The sequence below is a fragment of the Saccostrea echinata genome, unplaced genomic scaffold (assembly GCF_033153115.1).
Source record: "Saccostrea echinata isolate AGI-Se365-2 ecotype Australia unplaced genomic scaffold, CSIRO_AGI_Sech_v1 ptg000009l, whole genome shotgun sequence".
Classification (NCBI taxonomy): domain Eukaryota; kingdom Metazoa; phylum Mollusca; class Bivalvia; order Ostreida; family Ostreidae; genus Saccostrea; species Saccostrea echinata.
Window position 1 is genome coordinate 12641471 of NW_026889758.1, and position 18834 is coordinate 12660304.

The 18834-nt window shown below is 32.8% G+C and overlaps 1 protein-coding gene across 3 annotated transcripts; it reads left to right on the forward strand.

Annotated features, from left to right (window-relative positions):
- Positions 1 to 2865: 2865 nt before the first annotated feature.
- On the forward strand, positions 2866 to 18180 carry LOC133183322 (uncharacterized). Of its 3 annotated transcripts, none has more exons than XM_061318281.1 (5): positions 2866 to 2946; positions 11715 to 12594; positions 14534 to 14574; positions 15152 to 15295; positions 17286 to 18180. In XM_061318281.1, exons 2-5 carry the CDS (start codon positions 11745 to 11747, stop codon positions 17343 to 17345), a joined length of 1095 nt encoding a protein of 364 aa, XP_061174265.1. In that variant the 5' UTR covers positions 2866 to 2946; positions 11715 to 11744; the 3' UTR covers positions 17346 to 18180. The 3 variants fall into 3 exon arrangements, with proteins under 3 accessions (XP_061174265.1, XP_061174267.1, XP_061174266.1); XM_061318283.1 differs by lacking the exon at positions 2866 to 2946 and adding an exon at positions 5168 to 5211; XM_061318282.1 differs by lacking the exon at positions 2866 to 2946 and adding an exon at positions 9656 to 9728.
- The last annotated feature ends 654 nt before the right edge of the window (positions 18181 to 18834 follow it).

Genomic DNA, 18834 nt, shown 5'->3' on the forward strand with positions numbered 1-18834 from the left:
ACAGCATATTTGAGGAGTGGTGTAAATCTAATTTGGATTCTCAAAAACTCCAAAGAACTTTTAGAAAATTGAAAATCACAACATTTTTCAAACGTCAGTACCATCAAAACGTATGAATTTTCTACACTTTATACAACCATTCCTCGCGATAAAAGAAAAACTAGGCTTTTATATCATACACAAATACTTCTTCAAAAAATGGAACTTGTTAGTTTTCATATCTTGTGATTGGTCAACAAAATTACTTTGTTAAATTCACTCTGATTCTAAACAAGTACTTTGAAGTTGATATTAAAAGGATGCTGGAATTCCTAATTGACAACATTTATGTAGTCTTTGGAGATCAGGTCTTCAAACAAACTGTTATAATTTCGATGGGCACTAATTGTGTTCCTTTATTAGCCCATTGATTATAAACACATTTATTATTTCTTATGGAGCAGAATTCATTCAAAAATTTCTATATGAGAAGAAAAAAATACTTGCTGTGGTCCTCAACTCAACACTTAATATATCGACGACGCTTTATCTATTAATAATAGTTATTTTCATTTGAATGAAATATATGGAGATAACGAGCAGTATTCAAGCTCAAAAGTCCATTAAACATTACAAAATAGCAAACACGGACCTCCAAAACATCAGAGGTGAGATCAGGTGCCATGGAGGAGTGACATCCCCTGCCGACCGGTCGCACCCGTCGTGTGCTCCTTGTCATGATCGGGAAATAACGGAAAAATCCGTCGACAATTCAGTGTGTAAATTATGGCCTAACAATTAGTATGAAAAAGGTCAGTCAGTATTTGACTCAATGATAAATTGTATTTGCTGAAAAGGTCATTATATCGACCATAGAAAATTAAAGACACCTCAGAGTCAACCACATCTGCTTCATATTTGGATGTTTTACTGAATATAGACGATAAGGGCCAACTAACAGCTAAATTGTGTGACAAATGAGATGACTTCAACTTTTCCATCGTCAACTTTATTTATATAGTAATATTCCACTATCATTTGCATATGGTAATTATGTCTCCAAACGTATTCGATACTCAAGAGCATGCTCAGAGTACGATCAATTCTTAAACCGAGGCAAGCTGACAGATAAGTTGATGTTACAGGGATTTCAACAACCTCGTTTAAAGTCGGCTTTTAGTAAATTCTATGGTCGTTATAATGACGTTAGCAAATATAACCTACCATAGGGTACTATTTTGACTGACATTTTTCATAATAATTGTTAGGTCTTTGTTCTTGTACTAAATTTGACTAAGGAATATTCCGTCTACCTGGTCAATACCTAGGGCTCCTGGCGGAAGTGACCGGACGACTGGGGATGCCTTCTCCTATGTACCTGATCCCACTTCTGGAATTTCAAGGGATCCATGTTTTATGCCTACAGATTTGTATTGTTTGTATGTTTGTTTTAGATCGATCATGTTCGTTATCTTCACTTTTTCATGAAGATGCAGAATGATCTAACCTAAAATGTATTTTTCAAACCTGAACTTTGTAAAGAATAAAGAAACATCTTTTTTATTGTAATAAAGAATCAGGGTGCAATTTGTCCGATATGTTGCCTATTGTATAAAGTATAGAATGCTGGTCATACTGAGAACCTTTACAAAGATTCAATTATATACAAGGTCACCAGGGATTCGATGTGAAATGGAAGTCCACTGGCCTAATGATTCACGCTCTTGGCAAAGCAATTTTAATTTAAAGAAAAAATTATTATCATCTGTTCAGCTGAAGTATATGAATACGCCTAGTACTAGAGCATGAAGTGCATACTGCTCCGTAAAATTAAGAAATTTCTTCCATTAAGTACCAGAGAACTCTTGTATAATGCATACATTTTGCCTTCAATAAACTATTGTCTTACGGTCTGGGGTAATAAAAAAATGTTAAATTTGCAACTTTTTTTGTTTTTCAATATTTTTCTTTTTGGATTTACAGGGTTAATAGAGAGTCTTCTAAGAGTTTTATGTATGTTTTCATCTTTTTGATTGAAAAAGTTTGCAGAGATTTTTATAAAACTCACTTACGGTCGAGTGTTTATCTGTCCTCAAAATTAGAATTTGTTCTCACAATATTGCTCAGCAACAGTAAACGACTGAAGTCTAAAACTTTCAGGTCTGATAGTCAGTCATCAGTTTATTTGAATCGTGAGAAAATCTTGTATCGCCGTTATTTCCGGTCGTGACAGGAAGTGATGCAAAAAAGTGAATGGTTAATGGTTAGCTTTGTTGGATTTTCACTCTGAATTTCTTTTATCACTTTTTCAGCGTGAATTTTTGTTTTTATTTTCAGAATCGGACGGAAGACCTCTCATTGCTCGCAATGAGTTTCTAGTTATTATTATTAAATATTATTATTATTATTATTATTATTATTATACTAGTACTAGATTATGAAGTGCATATTTATTTTGGAATCTGACGTCGTCAGAAACCATATTATTGAAATTAGGAACTTTTATTGGGTATGATATTATGAATGATAATTATTAGCATTGGATATTGCAACAATGCGTTTAAAATTACTACTAACTCTGTGAGATTTAAGTAGTTGAACTTATGAGAAATATTGGAATATGAACAGAAATACCGAGAGTTTAGAGAAATTTGATGAAGGGAAATTTATTCGTGAGCTAATTTACCCTTGGTAAATGTTATTTTTATTTGTTACATTGGTATTGAAGTATTGATGCCCATTACTTTGTTTTACTATATTCGTTATTTGCGTGAATGCATCAAGGAGAATACACAAACAATATTTAAATTGAAAGGTTTTAGCTGTGGTGATGTGCCAAATGCCGGTGATTAAATTATCGACCAGTAGCACTGTTAACAATAGATAAGACAGACTGCGCCGTCTCTCCAGTCTTTGATTGACAGACGGAATCCTCACATGGCTGATCTCTATAAGGAGTAGACAAAGGTAAGTCCGTATGCCACGTGTTTATAAAAAAAAATGTCGCTGTTACTGTGACTGATTAAGAGACTCGTTAAAGGTTATATTGGTTATCATCTCTTAAACATGCAGATGTAATGTTCCATCCATTTTATTTTATACTTATGTATAACATGTATTGTTTGTTGTAAATGTCATTTCTGTAGAATCTATTGATGAAAATTTGAGAAGTATTTGTTTTCAAGCATTAGAAACAGCGTCAAACTCTCCTCGCCGACTGGAAACTTCGTCTCACACCATGAACTTGATGAAGTGGCATAGGCGTCGGAAATTGGGGGGGGGCTAGGGGGGCTTAGCCCCCCACTTTTTTTTAATGATAGATATAATATAAGCGTTGAAAATTGGGGCTTACCTTTTTTCGTTGGTTTAGCCCCCCCACCCCACTTTCAATTAGCCACCCCACTTTCAATTTGCTTCCGACGCCTATGAGTGGTATGTACATTGTACTCATCTCGGGCAGAAAGCAAAATTAAAAAAAAATAGTGGGCTTAAAAATTCAATTCCAAAGCTTAAATATTGCAGTGAATAAATCAAATTTGTTCACGTTTTATTTTCCTTAAAAACATTTAGATATTTTTTCCGATTTAATTTTAGAAACAGATTTTTAGCCAATTAAAATCCAAGAACATATACCGTCAGAGATTTGTACATAGCACTTCATGGTGTGAGACAAACTTTCCGGTCGGCGTACATTTTACAGAGATAAAAGAAAAAAGAAAGACAAGCTTGCCATATATGGTTGTGTAGATAAATTATTGCAGAAGAGAATGGAAATAAACAGTTTGTCAGTGCATTTTCTGTGAAAGTGTAAATGATTACGATTCTGGGTAGAGGTCACTTAATGTAATGTTCAGTTAGATACCTTCTGTTATTATTATACAAGGGTTAAAAAAATACTTCAGGAACAAGTACCTGTGCTACTCCTACAAAGTTTTGTCTGATTTCAAAAAAAAAAATTACAAAATATTTTGGATGAAGATATATAATTCTGTACAATAATGTAAAATTTCGTTAGACAGTATAAAGGTAACGAATTAGAATAATCTTGGAAAATCTTTCAAAATGTTAGTTTAACTTCAGTTTTGCTCTCCATACAAGTAGAGAGCATCAAGATAAAGTGTGACGAGATAAAGTGTGAAGATAACGAATAGTAATCATACTCAAAAGGCCAGTTAAACAATACAAATAGAACAGAGCAAACGTGGACGTCTCAAAATATCAGAGGTGGGATCAGGTGCCATAGAGGAGTAAGCATCCCCAATCACATCTATGTATTGATCGGGTTAAATAAAGAATACTATTTAATTGATTTAATTTAAATTTTGATTTTTAGGTGTTGCAATATCTACTAAATTTAGAATAATATGTCAATTTGTTTCAAAGTGCTATTACTCTGCGTAGGTCTGATTTGAATGAAACTTAGTACAATTGTAGATTAAATCATTTTTCATAATTATATTTCAATTCTTAATTTCTATGAAAGATCTTTTCACATTTCCTAACATAAAATAATCCGTTTCTTAATTTCGAAATTGCTTAGGCTACATTTAGAAAAACGGTTCTATATATCGATTTTAATGCTGCCAGTCAATGGAAGAACATAATAAGAACAACAGAAAATAAGTAATCAAGAATTTTTCAGATATATACAAAACATAAAAATGAAAGGTATTGCAGAGGGCTCTTAACGATTTTTTAAAAAATCTAAAATAGATAAGCATATGTGCACTTAAGTATACTCTAAGCCAGTAGTTGTTCTAGTATCCTTAGAGACTTCTGGTTTAAGATTATAAGGAATCATTATATCTGATTTTATTCAACCCTTCTCAGAACCGATCGGATAAAACCCACACAAAATGCCTTATTAAATTATCAAGTGCAAATATTCCGTTGACATGAAATGTAACTTAATAGTTCCGAAAAAAAACCATCGCTACACCATAATTTATTTTGTCAGCAACGAAAAATATATAACTTCCGGTTAACCTTCGTTCTACACTGTTTGAGTACAATTCTCTAAGGGTAGAATACTTAATGCATTAAGACACTAAAGAATTGAATTTCAATCGATACCACTTGGCAAAGCAAACCCCTTCGATATAAGGCTCATAAATATTGTAGATTGGACCAAGTCCCTGCCATCAGCACAAAGCTGGGCTCTTTAGTCAATGGACTGGAAGCAGGTTATATTTCCCTAGGACATTAATTACGATCCTTTCTTGCAAAAGCACTGTAAGTTTTTAAAGTATGCACAGTTCGAGTTCAGATTTTTTGACGAAAGAGATATATACTTGTGTATAACTCTAGATCTGTGTCTAACAGTATCATTGTCCGTAATTGATGCAATCACGATTCTTGTTAATGGATTAAAAGCAAGGTAGATTGTATTAATGAGTTACGAACAAAATATTTTAATGTAATCTCATAAATAAGCTTGATTACGTCATTAGATTCTATCGAACGTATTACTATTTCTGATAGTTATCGAACCTGCTAAGTTGACTTCGTGCGGTAGGTATTTTTAGACATCAGTTTAAACTAATCATCCTTTTTCATTCTCTGTTTCACGATTTTATCTATGCCTGGAATCTACGCAGTAATGTTTGTCAAGAAAGTTCCTATATAATGAATAAGGAGACCATACATCGTAATCTTTGTTTTGAAGATGATACGTCAGCTCCCAATTAGGGTGAACAAGAATCTAATGTCAAGAACGATTTTTTTTTACACATGTTCTCAAACTCCACTGTTTAACTGTATGGTTTTGTTTTTGAAAATGAAATATGGGGATAACGAACAGTATTCAAGCTCAAAGTCCATTGAAAAAATACAAATCGGGACAGAGCAAACACAGACCTCCAAAAACAGAGGTGAGATCAGATGCCATGGAGGAGTTAGCGTCCCCTGCCGATCTTCCACACCCACCGTGTGCTCCTTGTCATGATCGGTAAATAACGGGAAAATCCGTCGACAAATTAATGTGTAATTAACGGCCTATCAATTGTATGAAAAATTTGACTTAATGATACATTGTATTTGCTGACAAGGTCATTGTATCGACCATAGAAGTTACGAAATAATGACTTTAAACGAGACTGCTGATATTCCTGTCTCATCAACTTGTTTGTCAATAACTTACCTCGTTTTAGAAATTTTTCATACGTAGAGCATGCTTTTGCGTATCGAATAAACTGAGAGATATACACCCCATATGCACGTGATGAAGGTATATTGCCGCATAAGAAAGGGAAGCTGACGATTGAAAAGTTATCATGTTTATAATAAAGCTTTGTTGTTAGATTACCATTAGCGTCTTTTTCTAGTAAAATATCCAAATATGAAACAGATGTGTCAGACTCTGTGGTATCTTTTAGTTCAAGCTCACTGAGATATATCGTGTCAACATATGAATGGAAATGGCTGTGGTTAATTGATAATACGTCGTCGATATATCTAAATGTAGAGTTGAAGGCCACAGCAAGATATTTTATTTTTCTCATATACTGACATAGATTTTGAATAAATTCTGCTTCATATAAATACAAAAATAGGTCTGCTAACAACGGGGCGCAATTTGTACCCATGGAAATTCCAACAGATTGTTTGAAGACCTGATCTCCAAAAACCACATAGATATTGTCAGTCAGAAACTCAAGCATCTTTTTAATATCAACTTCAGAGTACTTGTGTGTACAATCAGAATGTTTTTTTAACAAAATAATTTTGCAAATGACCAATGACAAGGTACCGTAAGTAAATTTAAGAGTTCCATTTTTATTGAAAAAGCAGGTGTCAGTGATGTCAAAAAGCATGGACTTAAATTTGTCGTGGGGAATGGTTGTATACAGAGTTGAAAAGTCGTAAGTTTTTATGTTATTGATTTTGGTAAAATTTTGTGATTTCAAATTTTCCAAAAGTTCCTCGGAATTTTTAAGTATCCACATCTGATTTACAACACTTCTCGAATATATTGTTGCACAGTACTCCTGAAGTTCCTCCTTCACTGTTGTTAATATTTTAGTAAGTAGTAAAGGAAAAAAATCCTTCTTAGACCCAATTGTCCAATGAAAGATTTCATATGTAGTGCGAATTCAAATAATGATTATGTTAGATTTGACATAGCTTAATAAATGCAAGTTTTTCTTTTCGTTTCTGTGCTTGTGTTGAACATTTTTTCAAAATTTTATCGAGGAACAATTGAACTGGAAACTATTGGTTTCATGCAGTACTGATATACATTCCCAGATGCAACTACTAACCAAGACTGAGTGAAATAGGATTTATACGAACTTCCATTTAGTGCATTTTGTAAGCTTTTTTATCCAACTTGGAAAAGACCTGCTATAAAAGCTTTATCTTAATCACTTATCCAGTAAATATAGGTCCCATGCAGATTTCAAAGCATCTTAAAGAGTAAGTATCTATACAAAAATATTAATGCATAATTGTAGAACAATAGAATTGTAAGTGCCTGAGAATGGAAATGCCCTCCAAACAATTTATTCACTTCAATGAAAACATGGCACATGCATCATTCCACATCAAGACGGGTAGGAAATTTATTTAAGACTAGTCAAGGTAGAAATTCTTGTCAGAAGGATCTGAACCTGTTCCTTAAACGTCTACCTGAATATTCACCCAGAAAAATCATGACTGATAGTATGCCCCCCCCCCCAAAAAAAATCACAGACATATCATATCTAGATTGATCACGGTAGGACATACTTTCTTTCACCCGCTTCCAAACCATTTTCCTGATCTTTGTGTCACATGCCGAATATGAATCATGTTCGTCAGGATTCTCATCATCCCTCTAAGTTCTATTATAGCTATTTTGAATAAACCAAGCAGAAGATATTTATTTGATCACTCTTTTTCAAAATCTAGGTCTCTTGTGGCTTACTAAATTTTAATACACGTCTGAAACTGCTTACCAGAATCAAATTCTTTAGATTTTGTCTGACCAACACACAAAGGTCTGATATTCTGTAGCATATTATTTTTGGTTACATAACTTTACTTAAATTCGATTTAACAGTTTGTTTACCATTCAAAATAATTGAAATTGATAAGACGAATGTCATAAAAGTTTGAATGGCTTTGAGCATTAACCAGGACATGTAAAGTCTCAAAGAACTTGTCAAACGCTAGAGGCAAAATGAAAGCAGAAACCCACGGTTTCCTGCAAAATTCTGGCTTCCAAAACTCCTCTTACACTCTATGCTGTAGCCAAATTTTGAATATGATTGTTGATGTCCTGTAGATGTGCAATAAGTTTTCAGAATTTTCATTTTTATCCTGGGGCTAATATGGGAGCAAAAACGACGTTTTTCTACAAAAACAATGCTTCCCAGAACTCCTTATACATGTTTGGCAGTTGCTAGTTCTTTTTTTGGAATATGGTTGGTAGATTCTGTGGATGTGCAATAAAGTTTCGGAATTATCCTTTTCATACAGAAGGCCAAGTGGGGGCCGAAAACGACTGTTTTCTATAGAAACCTGGTTCCCAGACTTCCTCTAACATTTAAGGCAGTAGCCAAGTCATTTCTTGGAATATCATTGGTGGTGTCTTCAACTGTCTTGTGGATGAACAATATGGTTTCAGAATTTTCATTTTCGTTCAAGGAATCAATTTGAGCTGAATTTTTTTTTAACAAAAAACCTTATTTCCAGAACTCCTTTACAAACAGAATATATGCTTCATTAAATTACTCAATTTCAGAGTGTTAATAAATATATTGTAAGAATTACGTGTACTAATATAAGAAGCCCATGTGTCACCAGAGCATTTTATGGTCAGTTAGAATCATGCATATTACCGGTATATGTGAAGTCTAGAATAAATATTGTCTCGTTATCTAGTTATACAGACCTCTTTTTACAAAAGAACGACTAAAACCAAAACTTTTAGCTGTAAAATATTATGTAATATTAATAATTTTGTCATTAATTTCTTGCATAAAAATACCTCTAAAAGGAAAGCTTTGAAAAAAAGAGATTAATACCATATTAAAATTAATTTTAAAAGGAAAGATATTCGTAAAATTACATTTGGTCGTTGGTTGATTTTATTTTTTTTTAAATAGGGCGTTATAATAAACATTTAATAGGTACATTAAAAGCCAAACACTCACGTGTGGGAATAACTGTCTTATGAAAGCGTCTAGTTTTATCTGTAGAAGATTGTAAGATATGATTTTTTACCTACCATTCATGGTAATTTGGCGATCTCCAACAGAAAATATTCTAGGCCAACTATGTCCATGCATTAATAAGAATTTAGGTTTTTTAAAGTTTCAAAGAAATATGTATTCAAAAATATTGCTGAGATTTGATAGAAATTTTTATTTTCAAAGGAGACCTAAGATTAAGATTAGAATTCAAACTAAGATTTATTCTAAATAATAGCATTTGATTTCTCAAAAGGCATATTGGAACATTTTATAAAAATATTGCTGCAATTTATGTGGGTGTAAAGATTTGAAGTCTTCTTAAATCAACATGTTTTTTGTCCCCAAGCAAAATGTTTAGACATTTAGGGGGCATATGGGACGGTGCTCTGAAGAACCGGTGTCCTCCGCTGCATTTTAGCATCATGTTAAATGACTTTTTCCACTATGCTCCAATATTGACGCGTAAAGCTTGACTTAGCTAGCGCCTCTCTCTGTCATAGTGAAATACGCAAGTGATGTGAAAAGTTGTATTGAATTTGTTACTTATGTGGATTAAGGGATTCCAGATGAAATTTAGTAAGATTTATGCTTATTCTCATGATTTTTATCTTTAACTGAAGTTCTGTTTAAAAAATGAAGTAAATTTTAAGAGGTAAAAAAATTATTAATTGATATAATATGAAATTCTCTGTTATCTCAAACTACAACAAGTGAATGTAAACATTTGTTTTTATTTTTTTTAAGTTAAAGCTATATATGGCGTATCTGAGCTAAAAAATAAAAATACGAGATTGAGTGTAGATGAACATGATATATGTTATTTACGTTCAAATTAAAATTTTCACTGATTTTGAACTTGAATAACCCCACGTTTCTATAGTTTAATTGACTTTAAACTGTGTCTGATATTTAAATGCGGAGTCGGTAAATAAATCGGTTATTGTTTTAAATTTCTAATATCTATGAAACGCGATTGATTTAAATTGTTCAATTTACAGGAAAGTCCTATCTTTATATGAAGTAATAAAACAAATAGAAAAATCTGTTTAATTTTAGTTAATTTGAACTTATCAAAAACACGACATATATGGCTTTAATGTATATATTTCATTTTATAATCCACAATCTTATTACAGAGCACTGAAAAAAATATATATATGTTTTCAATATTATGATGTTAAATATTTTGTGTTTAGGATTGGCTTACCAATTAGTAAACAAAAATTGAGTCTGCTTAATCAAAGTTACTTTTTTAAAATTATCATTCCTCTAATAAGGAATTGTCGCCTCTAAAAACATCAGAATTGGGATCAGGTGCCATGGAGGAGTAAGCATTCCCTGTCGATCGGTCACACCCGCCGTGTGCTCCTTTTTATGATCGAGCTGCAGCAAACGGAAAAATTCGTAGACAATTCAGTGTGTAAATAACAGAGCAATTAGTATGAAAAACATTGAACTAAAATATACGGCAATTTTAATTTTAGACTGTCCGAAACCCTGTAATCAGTTTCAATACAGGGCTTTTCTTGTTTCTTAGTGTTCGAATTTTTAATTTAATTTATTATTATTATTATCATCATTATTTTGATGTTTTATTTTATATATGCTTCTTGCAGAAATGAAAAAAAAAAACAAACAAAAAAAAGAAAAACAAAAAACACCGAGCAATTAATAAATTTTTCAAGGAAATAATGATAGCAGCGTATGGTCTCCTTTTTCAACACTCTCTCACGTCGCACATTTCGTATGAAGAATTTGTTTATTCTTTTATCAATTAGAAACTTTGTCAGAAATTGATTTCATGATTTAAACAGAGTGACATGAAGCCTGGAATCATCCGATTAAACATGAGTACGGCTTAGGAAAATGCACGACACTGAGATACTGAGATCACATATGGCGTAGATACTTGGCTTTCAAACTAACTTTGATGAATAGATAGTTTTTCCCTAAAATTTCTGAAAAGAATCCTCGAACTCAACTACATATAGTATATTGACACACTAGAAAATTTGAAGTTGCTCTTTATATAATTAAGAATTGGGATTTAACAGTTCGAAAATGACCGACACTTTTTGGAAAGGGGTCCATCATTATTTGTGATTTTCTGTTGCTTATGGTCAGTAACGTAATGATGAGTTACATGTTTGGAACAAATTTGTAGGTAAAATTCAGATAATCTGTGGATTAAACGACAAGCCGAAATCAACACTTCCGTAGACTTCGAACAATTGTGTTATACTTGTTTGTTTCACGTTTTATCTATCACATCTCTCTAAAAATGGATTGGAACGGATCAACCTTAATGTTTAATGATATTTTCTTTGAAGGCAAGTCAAAATGTATTTGAAATCGTAGATTTCAAAAACATGGTGGTAGCGCCCATGTAGGGCAGACTATAGTAGATAAGTAGAAGGTTTTTTTGTGTGATAATTAGTGGGGCTCATTTCTGTGTTATATTTTTAACAGACATTGCTAGCTAAGGAATGAAGATTCGTCCCAGAGTAAGTACTGATGACATTATCTACTATTATAGACTTCACCTATAACTTTGTTTTGTAGATGGACTGGTGAAGTAAAGCCCACAGAAAGATGAACATATACTTTGGCCTCCCGCACTTGCTGTTTTGGCAGGCGCACCATTTCTGTAATTGGATTTCTGCTGTTCCATTAGATAAACCAACAACCACTTCCGATTCGCTTGAGAATTCTTTGCAGACCAGGGGTGATTTATCTTCTATCAAACACATCGAGAATCCTAGATCCATAAACGGAAATTATTCCGCAGGAGTTACTATTGCCACTTTAGAAACTCACAGTTTACTTACTCAAGCAAATGATGCAAAGCGAAAGCCCAAGGTATCGAATGAACTATCGATGACAGAATTTATGGACTCTACGGACGATAAAAATGAAAGTGTTCCTGTTGTAAATAAATATGGAAATCCAAAGGAAATTAATATTCAAACGTCGATTAAAACACCATCTGACAAATTACTAGATCGAATTCTTCGCGATGAAAAATCAACAACTGAGATTTACAATGAAATAAACTTCTTACAAACAACAAAGTCAGAAAAAGAGATCATTTCATCAGAAAACAAGCCCACAGTCGAAAATGGAACACTTGTATCCGAGCACCATCCACTAAACGTTTCTCTCCATTCAAATGAAAGCGTCAGTACCGCCATGAACACTACGATTATTTTAACAATCAATTCTACGACAGAAGGAACTACAATGAAAACACCAACAAACACGACCAACAAAGTATCAACAGCAGGAAATGGCGTCAAGGAGAATATGACGACAATGCAAACTACGACATCTGTAAAACAGACGACACATGAATATCACCAACTTCGTCTGTTTACAGGCTTTGCTGAAAACGTTCCTATACGACCTAGATATCCCCAACACAACAACCATCATCTGAATCTCGGTAGGATAGTATGTTATATAATATATTTCACGAAGAACGATTTAATAAATAAATATGAGCGAAAGAATAAATTTTCAAATAAATGTATCCTTTGAAAACGTAAAAAGGATTTTTTTGGTACGGAAGCTACCAAAGGACAGGTCAGAATAGGCAACATGAAGGAAGATACAATATTTAAATATATCCAGCTTCAAGACAGCAAAATTACATTTTAAATTCATATTTTTAAAGTCTTACTTGTAGAAGGTTTTGAAAAAAAATATATTAACGTCAAAACATGACAGTTTTGTACAGGTATCATTTAATTTTAGTAAAACCTTATATTCGACGATTTAAAATAAGTTTTTCCTATCTTTTTGGGGTATTCTGTTGATTTTGCATACGTATACTATATCTAATATAGAATAAAACGTATCCCTTCATATGTATAGTGAAAATAAGCCTTATTCACAGAACATTGGTATCATTTACATGGATATAACTATTAGCGACAGACTAAAATGCATTAAATGTTGTCTGTTTTTGCTGTTGGTTATTCCATCCCTTGCCAGGGGTTTTATCTCTCGACAGAGTTGTTACAAATTCTGCAATTATACATCGATACCAGCACGGTGATACCATGAATAAGCCATTATGAAGATGTAATTGTCATGATGTGTTTTGAGAAGGCAAGAAATCCCCCTCTTCATTAAAAATAAACCCGACTGATGTAGTGACGGAGAGGGGAAATGTAACAAGTAATCAATGGAGGGAAATAATGATTGAATGAAGGGGTATGAAGATACGGATCTTCTGTCATTCCAGTGAGAAATAAAATGATGGATGACAAAACAGAAGTACAGATGCATTGTTGATATCTGCAACACATCTCATAATTTTGGTCGATAGTCATTATGTCACTTTATGCTTTTGATAATAAGAAGCTATTGCATGTTGTGAAATTTTTATCTGTTTTAACAGGCATTACAAAACAAGATGATTATGATGAGTTTATATTTTTCAGACAAAGGTTCTTTGATTTTGTATAACTTTCAAGTCCAGAATGGTAGAGTATTGAATAGGGGGTAAAGACACAATACTGACGTGATAGCACCCAATAATAATGATTATTCTAGCTCTGTCAAGATAAATTGTGTTGTTTTTCCGCAACAATATTAGCAAAGGCATTTCCAAGGCCAAAAAAGTTCCTGATATAAGTAAGGTTTGACATGCAATTCCATTTACTTTCATGAAACCGAGGGAATACCATGAGGTTCAGTGATAGATAAGAATATGGCGTTTTGCGTTCGCTGTCAAGAAACAAATGAGAGGATTCAATATTGAAGATTTCTGTCTTTGAATCCAAGAAATAAATGACTTTCTTGGAAATGGTGTCCGCTATTGAAATGAAGGCTGTTGTGTCGTTTTTGACAGTCCATTCACTGATCCGAGATTTGTTCACTTCGTGCTGGGTCGATATGCTTTTCTGTGAAGTCTATATATCTATGGATCTACCTCATGAAAGGGCTATATTTGTAATATACAGAGGATATTCAATGTTTTGTAGTTGGATATGGAATTTATTTGGGACAGAATTTTTTTTTATATTTTCACGATATCAAAAAATTATGTCTCACAAGTGAAATAAATGTCATATCCAACTATAAAACAATGAATTTTCTGTTTATTACATTTTCTTTGAAATCTCTGTGCCTCTGTCTTTTCTTAAAAAAGAAATTGGCAGATTTAGTCTCAATCAAGACGGTTTAGTTACTATATCTTATGACAGGCCAGAAAGTATTTTTTTTTACTTACTTTAATTCACACTGTGACAGAATATCACTTTTATTCAATAAATAAATCAATCACAGTATTTCACCGTTGACAATGTAATACACATATATATAAGCTTTGTTTTAGAAATCTTTACCATTTATTAGAATTATTTCTTTTTTTTCAGTACCTATGGAAGACAGCCCGTTTGGAAATCTCTTGTGGAAGGTATCCCATATATACTAATGTATAAATCAAGTGATATGAAGTATCATTTTACCCGCAGATTTTATGATTTTTAAACAGAAGGACAAATTACATTCTTATTAGAAAGTTGTTATAAGTAACATGACAAGAAGTCTTATATGACACCATTTTTTTTTTTAAAATACAAATAACTTGTAATTCACAAATGCTACCTATTGTTGATGCTCATTAATTAGAGCTTAAATATTGTTTTGGCTGATGTTTGCTAATAACGAAATAAAAGTTGACAGCTTTTTATTATTGAATTTTATCATGAAGATGGATAATTTGCTTTTGGTACACTCTGCCGTACACTACTTGGATCGAAATTTTCTGTAAATATGATGAGTGTTATTGTAAATACCAAACAAGTCTTTGATAATAGAAAATTTTATACAATGTTTGCCAAATGATCATATCCTTGTCATCGCACTCTGAAGATTTTCTTTTTTCTTTTTCTTTTGCATATTGCGAAGAACTCCAGAACGAAAACTTTTCTGATAATATGCACGTAGATTTGATTTACAGAAATAAAAACTTGTGAGGCTTTTATTGTCAGGATAAGAAATACTTGATGAGTGTGCTGGTTCCTATCAGTATTGGAGTAGTAGGAGCTGCATGTATCATTGGTATGGCCTACATAGCTCGCTACTGTTACAGGAACGAGAGACAAATTCAAATGATGAAAGAAAGAATCACCCAGGTAAAATACTCATTACTAAGGGATAGTAATATATTTCATTACATATCATTTATCTACCGGCGATTTTTCTTCCACAAGGTTTGCATGAGAAAAAAATTCAGAAACTGCATTCAATTTTTTTTATTTTTGTGAGGATTGTTTTGGTGTGTGATTATAGGCCATATAAAATATAAAAGCATATTTATCAACCAAAAAAAAAACAACAAAGAGCTGGTAATCTGAACTTAAAAGGAAAGTGTTAAGTTATGAAATCTATTATTTTCTGGCTTTGTCCATACAGTCTCCAAGAATTAAAATCACGGTAACTGTAACGATTTCATGTTTTTCAATGATACAAGAGGCCTACAGCAACTGTGATCTAGAAACTAAACTCTGGAGATGAGACACAGTTTTGATTTGTTTAACACAAAAGGATCAAAAACAAGTTCTTACAACATATAGCTCAGTCAGTCAGCAACATACTTAATCCCCAAACAGAAAAAGAAGAAACATTACATATGTTTGGTCAGAAGGATTGCCTAATATTGGGGGCTTGCCACAGGTGGATTGTCTTATATAGGAGGCTTACCACATTTCATTGTAAGGACCATTCCTTTGGAGGCTGATCAGTTATAGTGGCTAGCATTTCAGAGGTTGACCTCTTGGAGGTTTTTTGTCGTTCCTCCGCGATTAGGGAAGGTGTAAGACTTCAGAGGTAAGCAGTTCACTATCCGTCCTGAATAAGGCATTAATACAGTAACTACTGCTTCTGGAGTAGGACCATGTTTATTAGGCTAGGGCTTGCCTCTAAGATAGATATTACTGCCTGAACAGGGCATGTTTCTATCTAGAGGTATATAAACTCATAAATTAGTAAGCCCAACCAAGTGTGCTTTTCCCCTAAGTAAAGTAAGTATTATTCGTGCAGACCAATAGTTATAAAGTCGAATCATTTTAGAGAGGAAAATTATTTGTTGAATTATCCAAATCCTCAGATCCAGGAATTAACCGGGTTCGAACCCTCTTGACACGTTACAGTAACATACAATATATAACTGTCTCATCTAAATGAATTATTTCGGGTGAAGATTTATTTGAATTGCACTTATGTCTCAGAATTTTCTTCATGGAGTCTCTAAGTGTTTCCACACTATCTTAATCATCACCTTCGCTAGCCAAGGGTTTCTTATCCAGTACTCTCCTCACAAACCTAAGGTTTGTGAGAGGAGTAGCGGATCGAAACCCTTGGCCTAGCGAAGATGCTAAATCATTAGCTTTGCAGTCTTTCCTAGCACTTGCGTTGTTTGATGAAAAACTGCTTGAAAGACATATTGAACAGTGTTCGCACACTTTGAATTTTTTAGACGGCAACTATATCAAAACATGTACTAGACTGTAGTTTGCTCAAATGCAAATCGTGATCAATATGTTTCAGTTGAACGATTTTTTTGGTCAATTTAGAATTCAAAATGTGATTGAAATACATCATAAAATGAACCCTTTGATAGAGACTCATCTCGTTCTATTTATCATCTAATTACCTACAAAAATAAGTATACCTTCACTTTTAAAAGCATTCACTAACTTTAATGATTCTGACATTAAAACAATGAATTAACTTCTAATTTTATGCTATCTAGAGCTATTTTTCCTTTTTTCATTACAGCCATGCATACTGTTCGCCCAAAGTGCTTCTCAACCTTGCAAAATTAAATACTTGAAATAATTTATACCTTAAAAATACTTTTAATAATTTTGACGATTTTCATAATATGTAGCACAAAAGGGGTTACAGAATGTTTAAGACACCGAAAGAAATTAATTTGAATAAGAATTTTTTCTCTCTATAAAGCAATAAAAGACTTTCGTTTATAATTATTTCATTATATCGACTGCTTTTAAGGGAAATTCGTTTATGATAAGCATCACTGTCACCTTTTGTGTGCAATATGGTACAATATTTAATTTGAATACCAAGCTTAGCACCATTTCTTAATGTTTTCCGTTTCAGACCCAGGAAACGCGCACCGACAACATTGTTCTTCTAGACGATTCTGATGACGAGTTTTAAAATGAAATCCAGATATTGGACTGCTCAGTTGTTTGACTAATTACAAAGCTGTGACCGACAAATGTGATTTGTTGGGCGCTGACAGAAGCGGCTGCCATGAAATCGGTGAAGAACTATTGTAAATAGAAAGGCAATCAGCTGCAGAAATTGTCTCCTGAAATCAAAGGGAAGAAAGTAATTACAGGCATTGCCTCCGTGTATCTTGTGGATGACTCTCTCTCTCTTTTTTTACACACACACCTACACACTCACACACACATATGAAAACTATATTTCGTAATATTAATATTGCGACAGACGAGCATTTTGTGTCTATTCGTATTCTTTTATACAAAGTTTGTTAAGAAATTGCTCTAGATTTTCCAAACACACATGTACTGAAGTCCTATGTGAAAATAAGATTTACTATTCAAGTTCGAAATATTTTAATAGCATATAAAAAAAATCTTCAAAGATGCATGATAATTCCATATAGTGTTTATAGGTTTACGAAGATGCATGTCCATGTTGTATAGAGAGTCTATAATCATTTCTCTTTCCTGGCCTTGTAAATTATAATTCAGCAAGCTCACGTGCATAACATTGTAATCACAACGCCTACGTTATCAAATTTCACTGTCGTTGTGTATTGCTGTTACTTGTTTTTTTTCTTATATTACAATAAAATTATAGGTTTTTATCAATCTGGAAGACAAAAAATGTGTTATTATGCGCTCTCCACATCTGGATGACGAATGATTAACCTCTGCATTATCTCACTGGTTCATATTGATCATCAAATAGCATTTTACGTTGTTTTTTTTTTCAAGTCATTATTAAAATACAGAAAAACGAAGGAATACGTTTAAACATTCTTATTCTTATTACTACACATTCATGAAATCAAATGTGATCTAAATATCACTTGATAAATACAGTACTCCCCCTTAGAATTAACAAAAAACCTTCTTGACCCCTCCCCTTTTCTAATTTTATCGTTAATATTTTTAATCTACGATCTGATTTTAGAATTTTTTTTACCTAACTATTAATGAGTATATATTGTTGTTTTTCGTCCCATTCGAGAATTTTTCACTCTAGACGTCTATTAATGAGTATACTGTTTACTTGATGCTTCAAGATGTGTAAAATTTATTTTAAAAAATCAAATTTTGTAACATTATTTCCCATTTTTGTCATCTTGTTAGAATATGCGATCTAGTCCAGATTTTGAACGAGAAAAACGTAACTCTTTTATCAGATTACCCTCGGTTAACAAACCTCCCTCGTAACAAAATCTATCGTCATTGGACCTGAGAAGTTAATGGACTTTCGATGCAATTTTTTAGCCACTTGGCAAACAAGCACTTGAAGTATGCTAGTTAATGTTGAATCCGATACATAACAAACTCATCTGGATGACTTTTTTTCTATATTCAATGTACGTTGGATTTTTCGTAAAGTTTTTGTCAGAAATTAATCTCCTTAGATACTAGTATCCAATACAAAT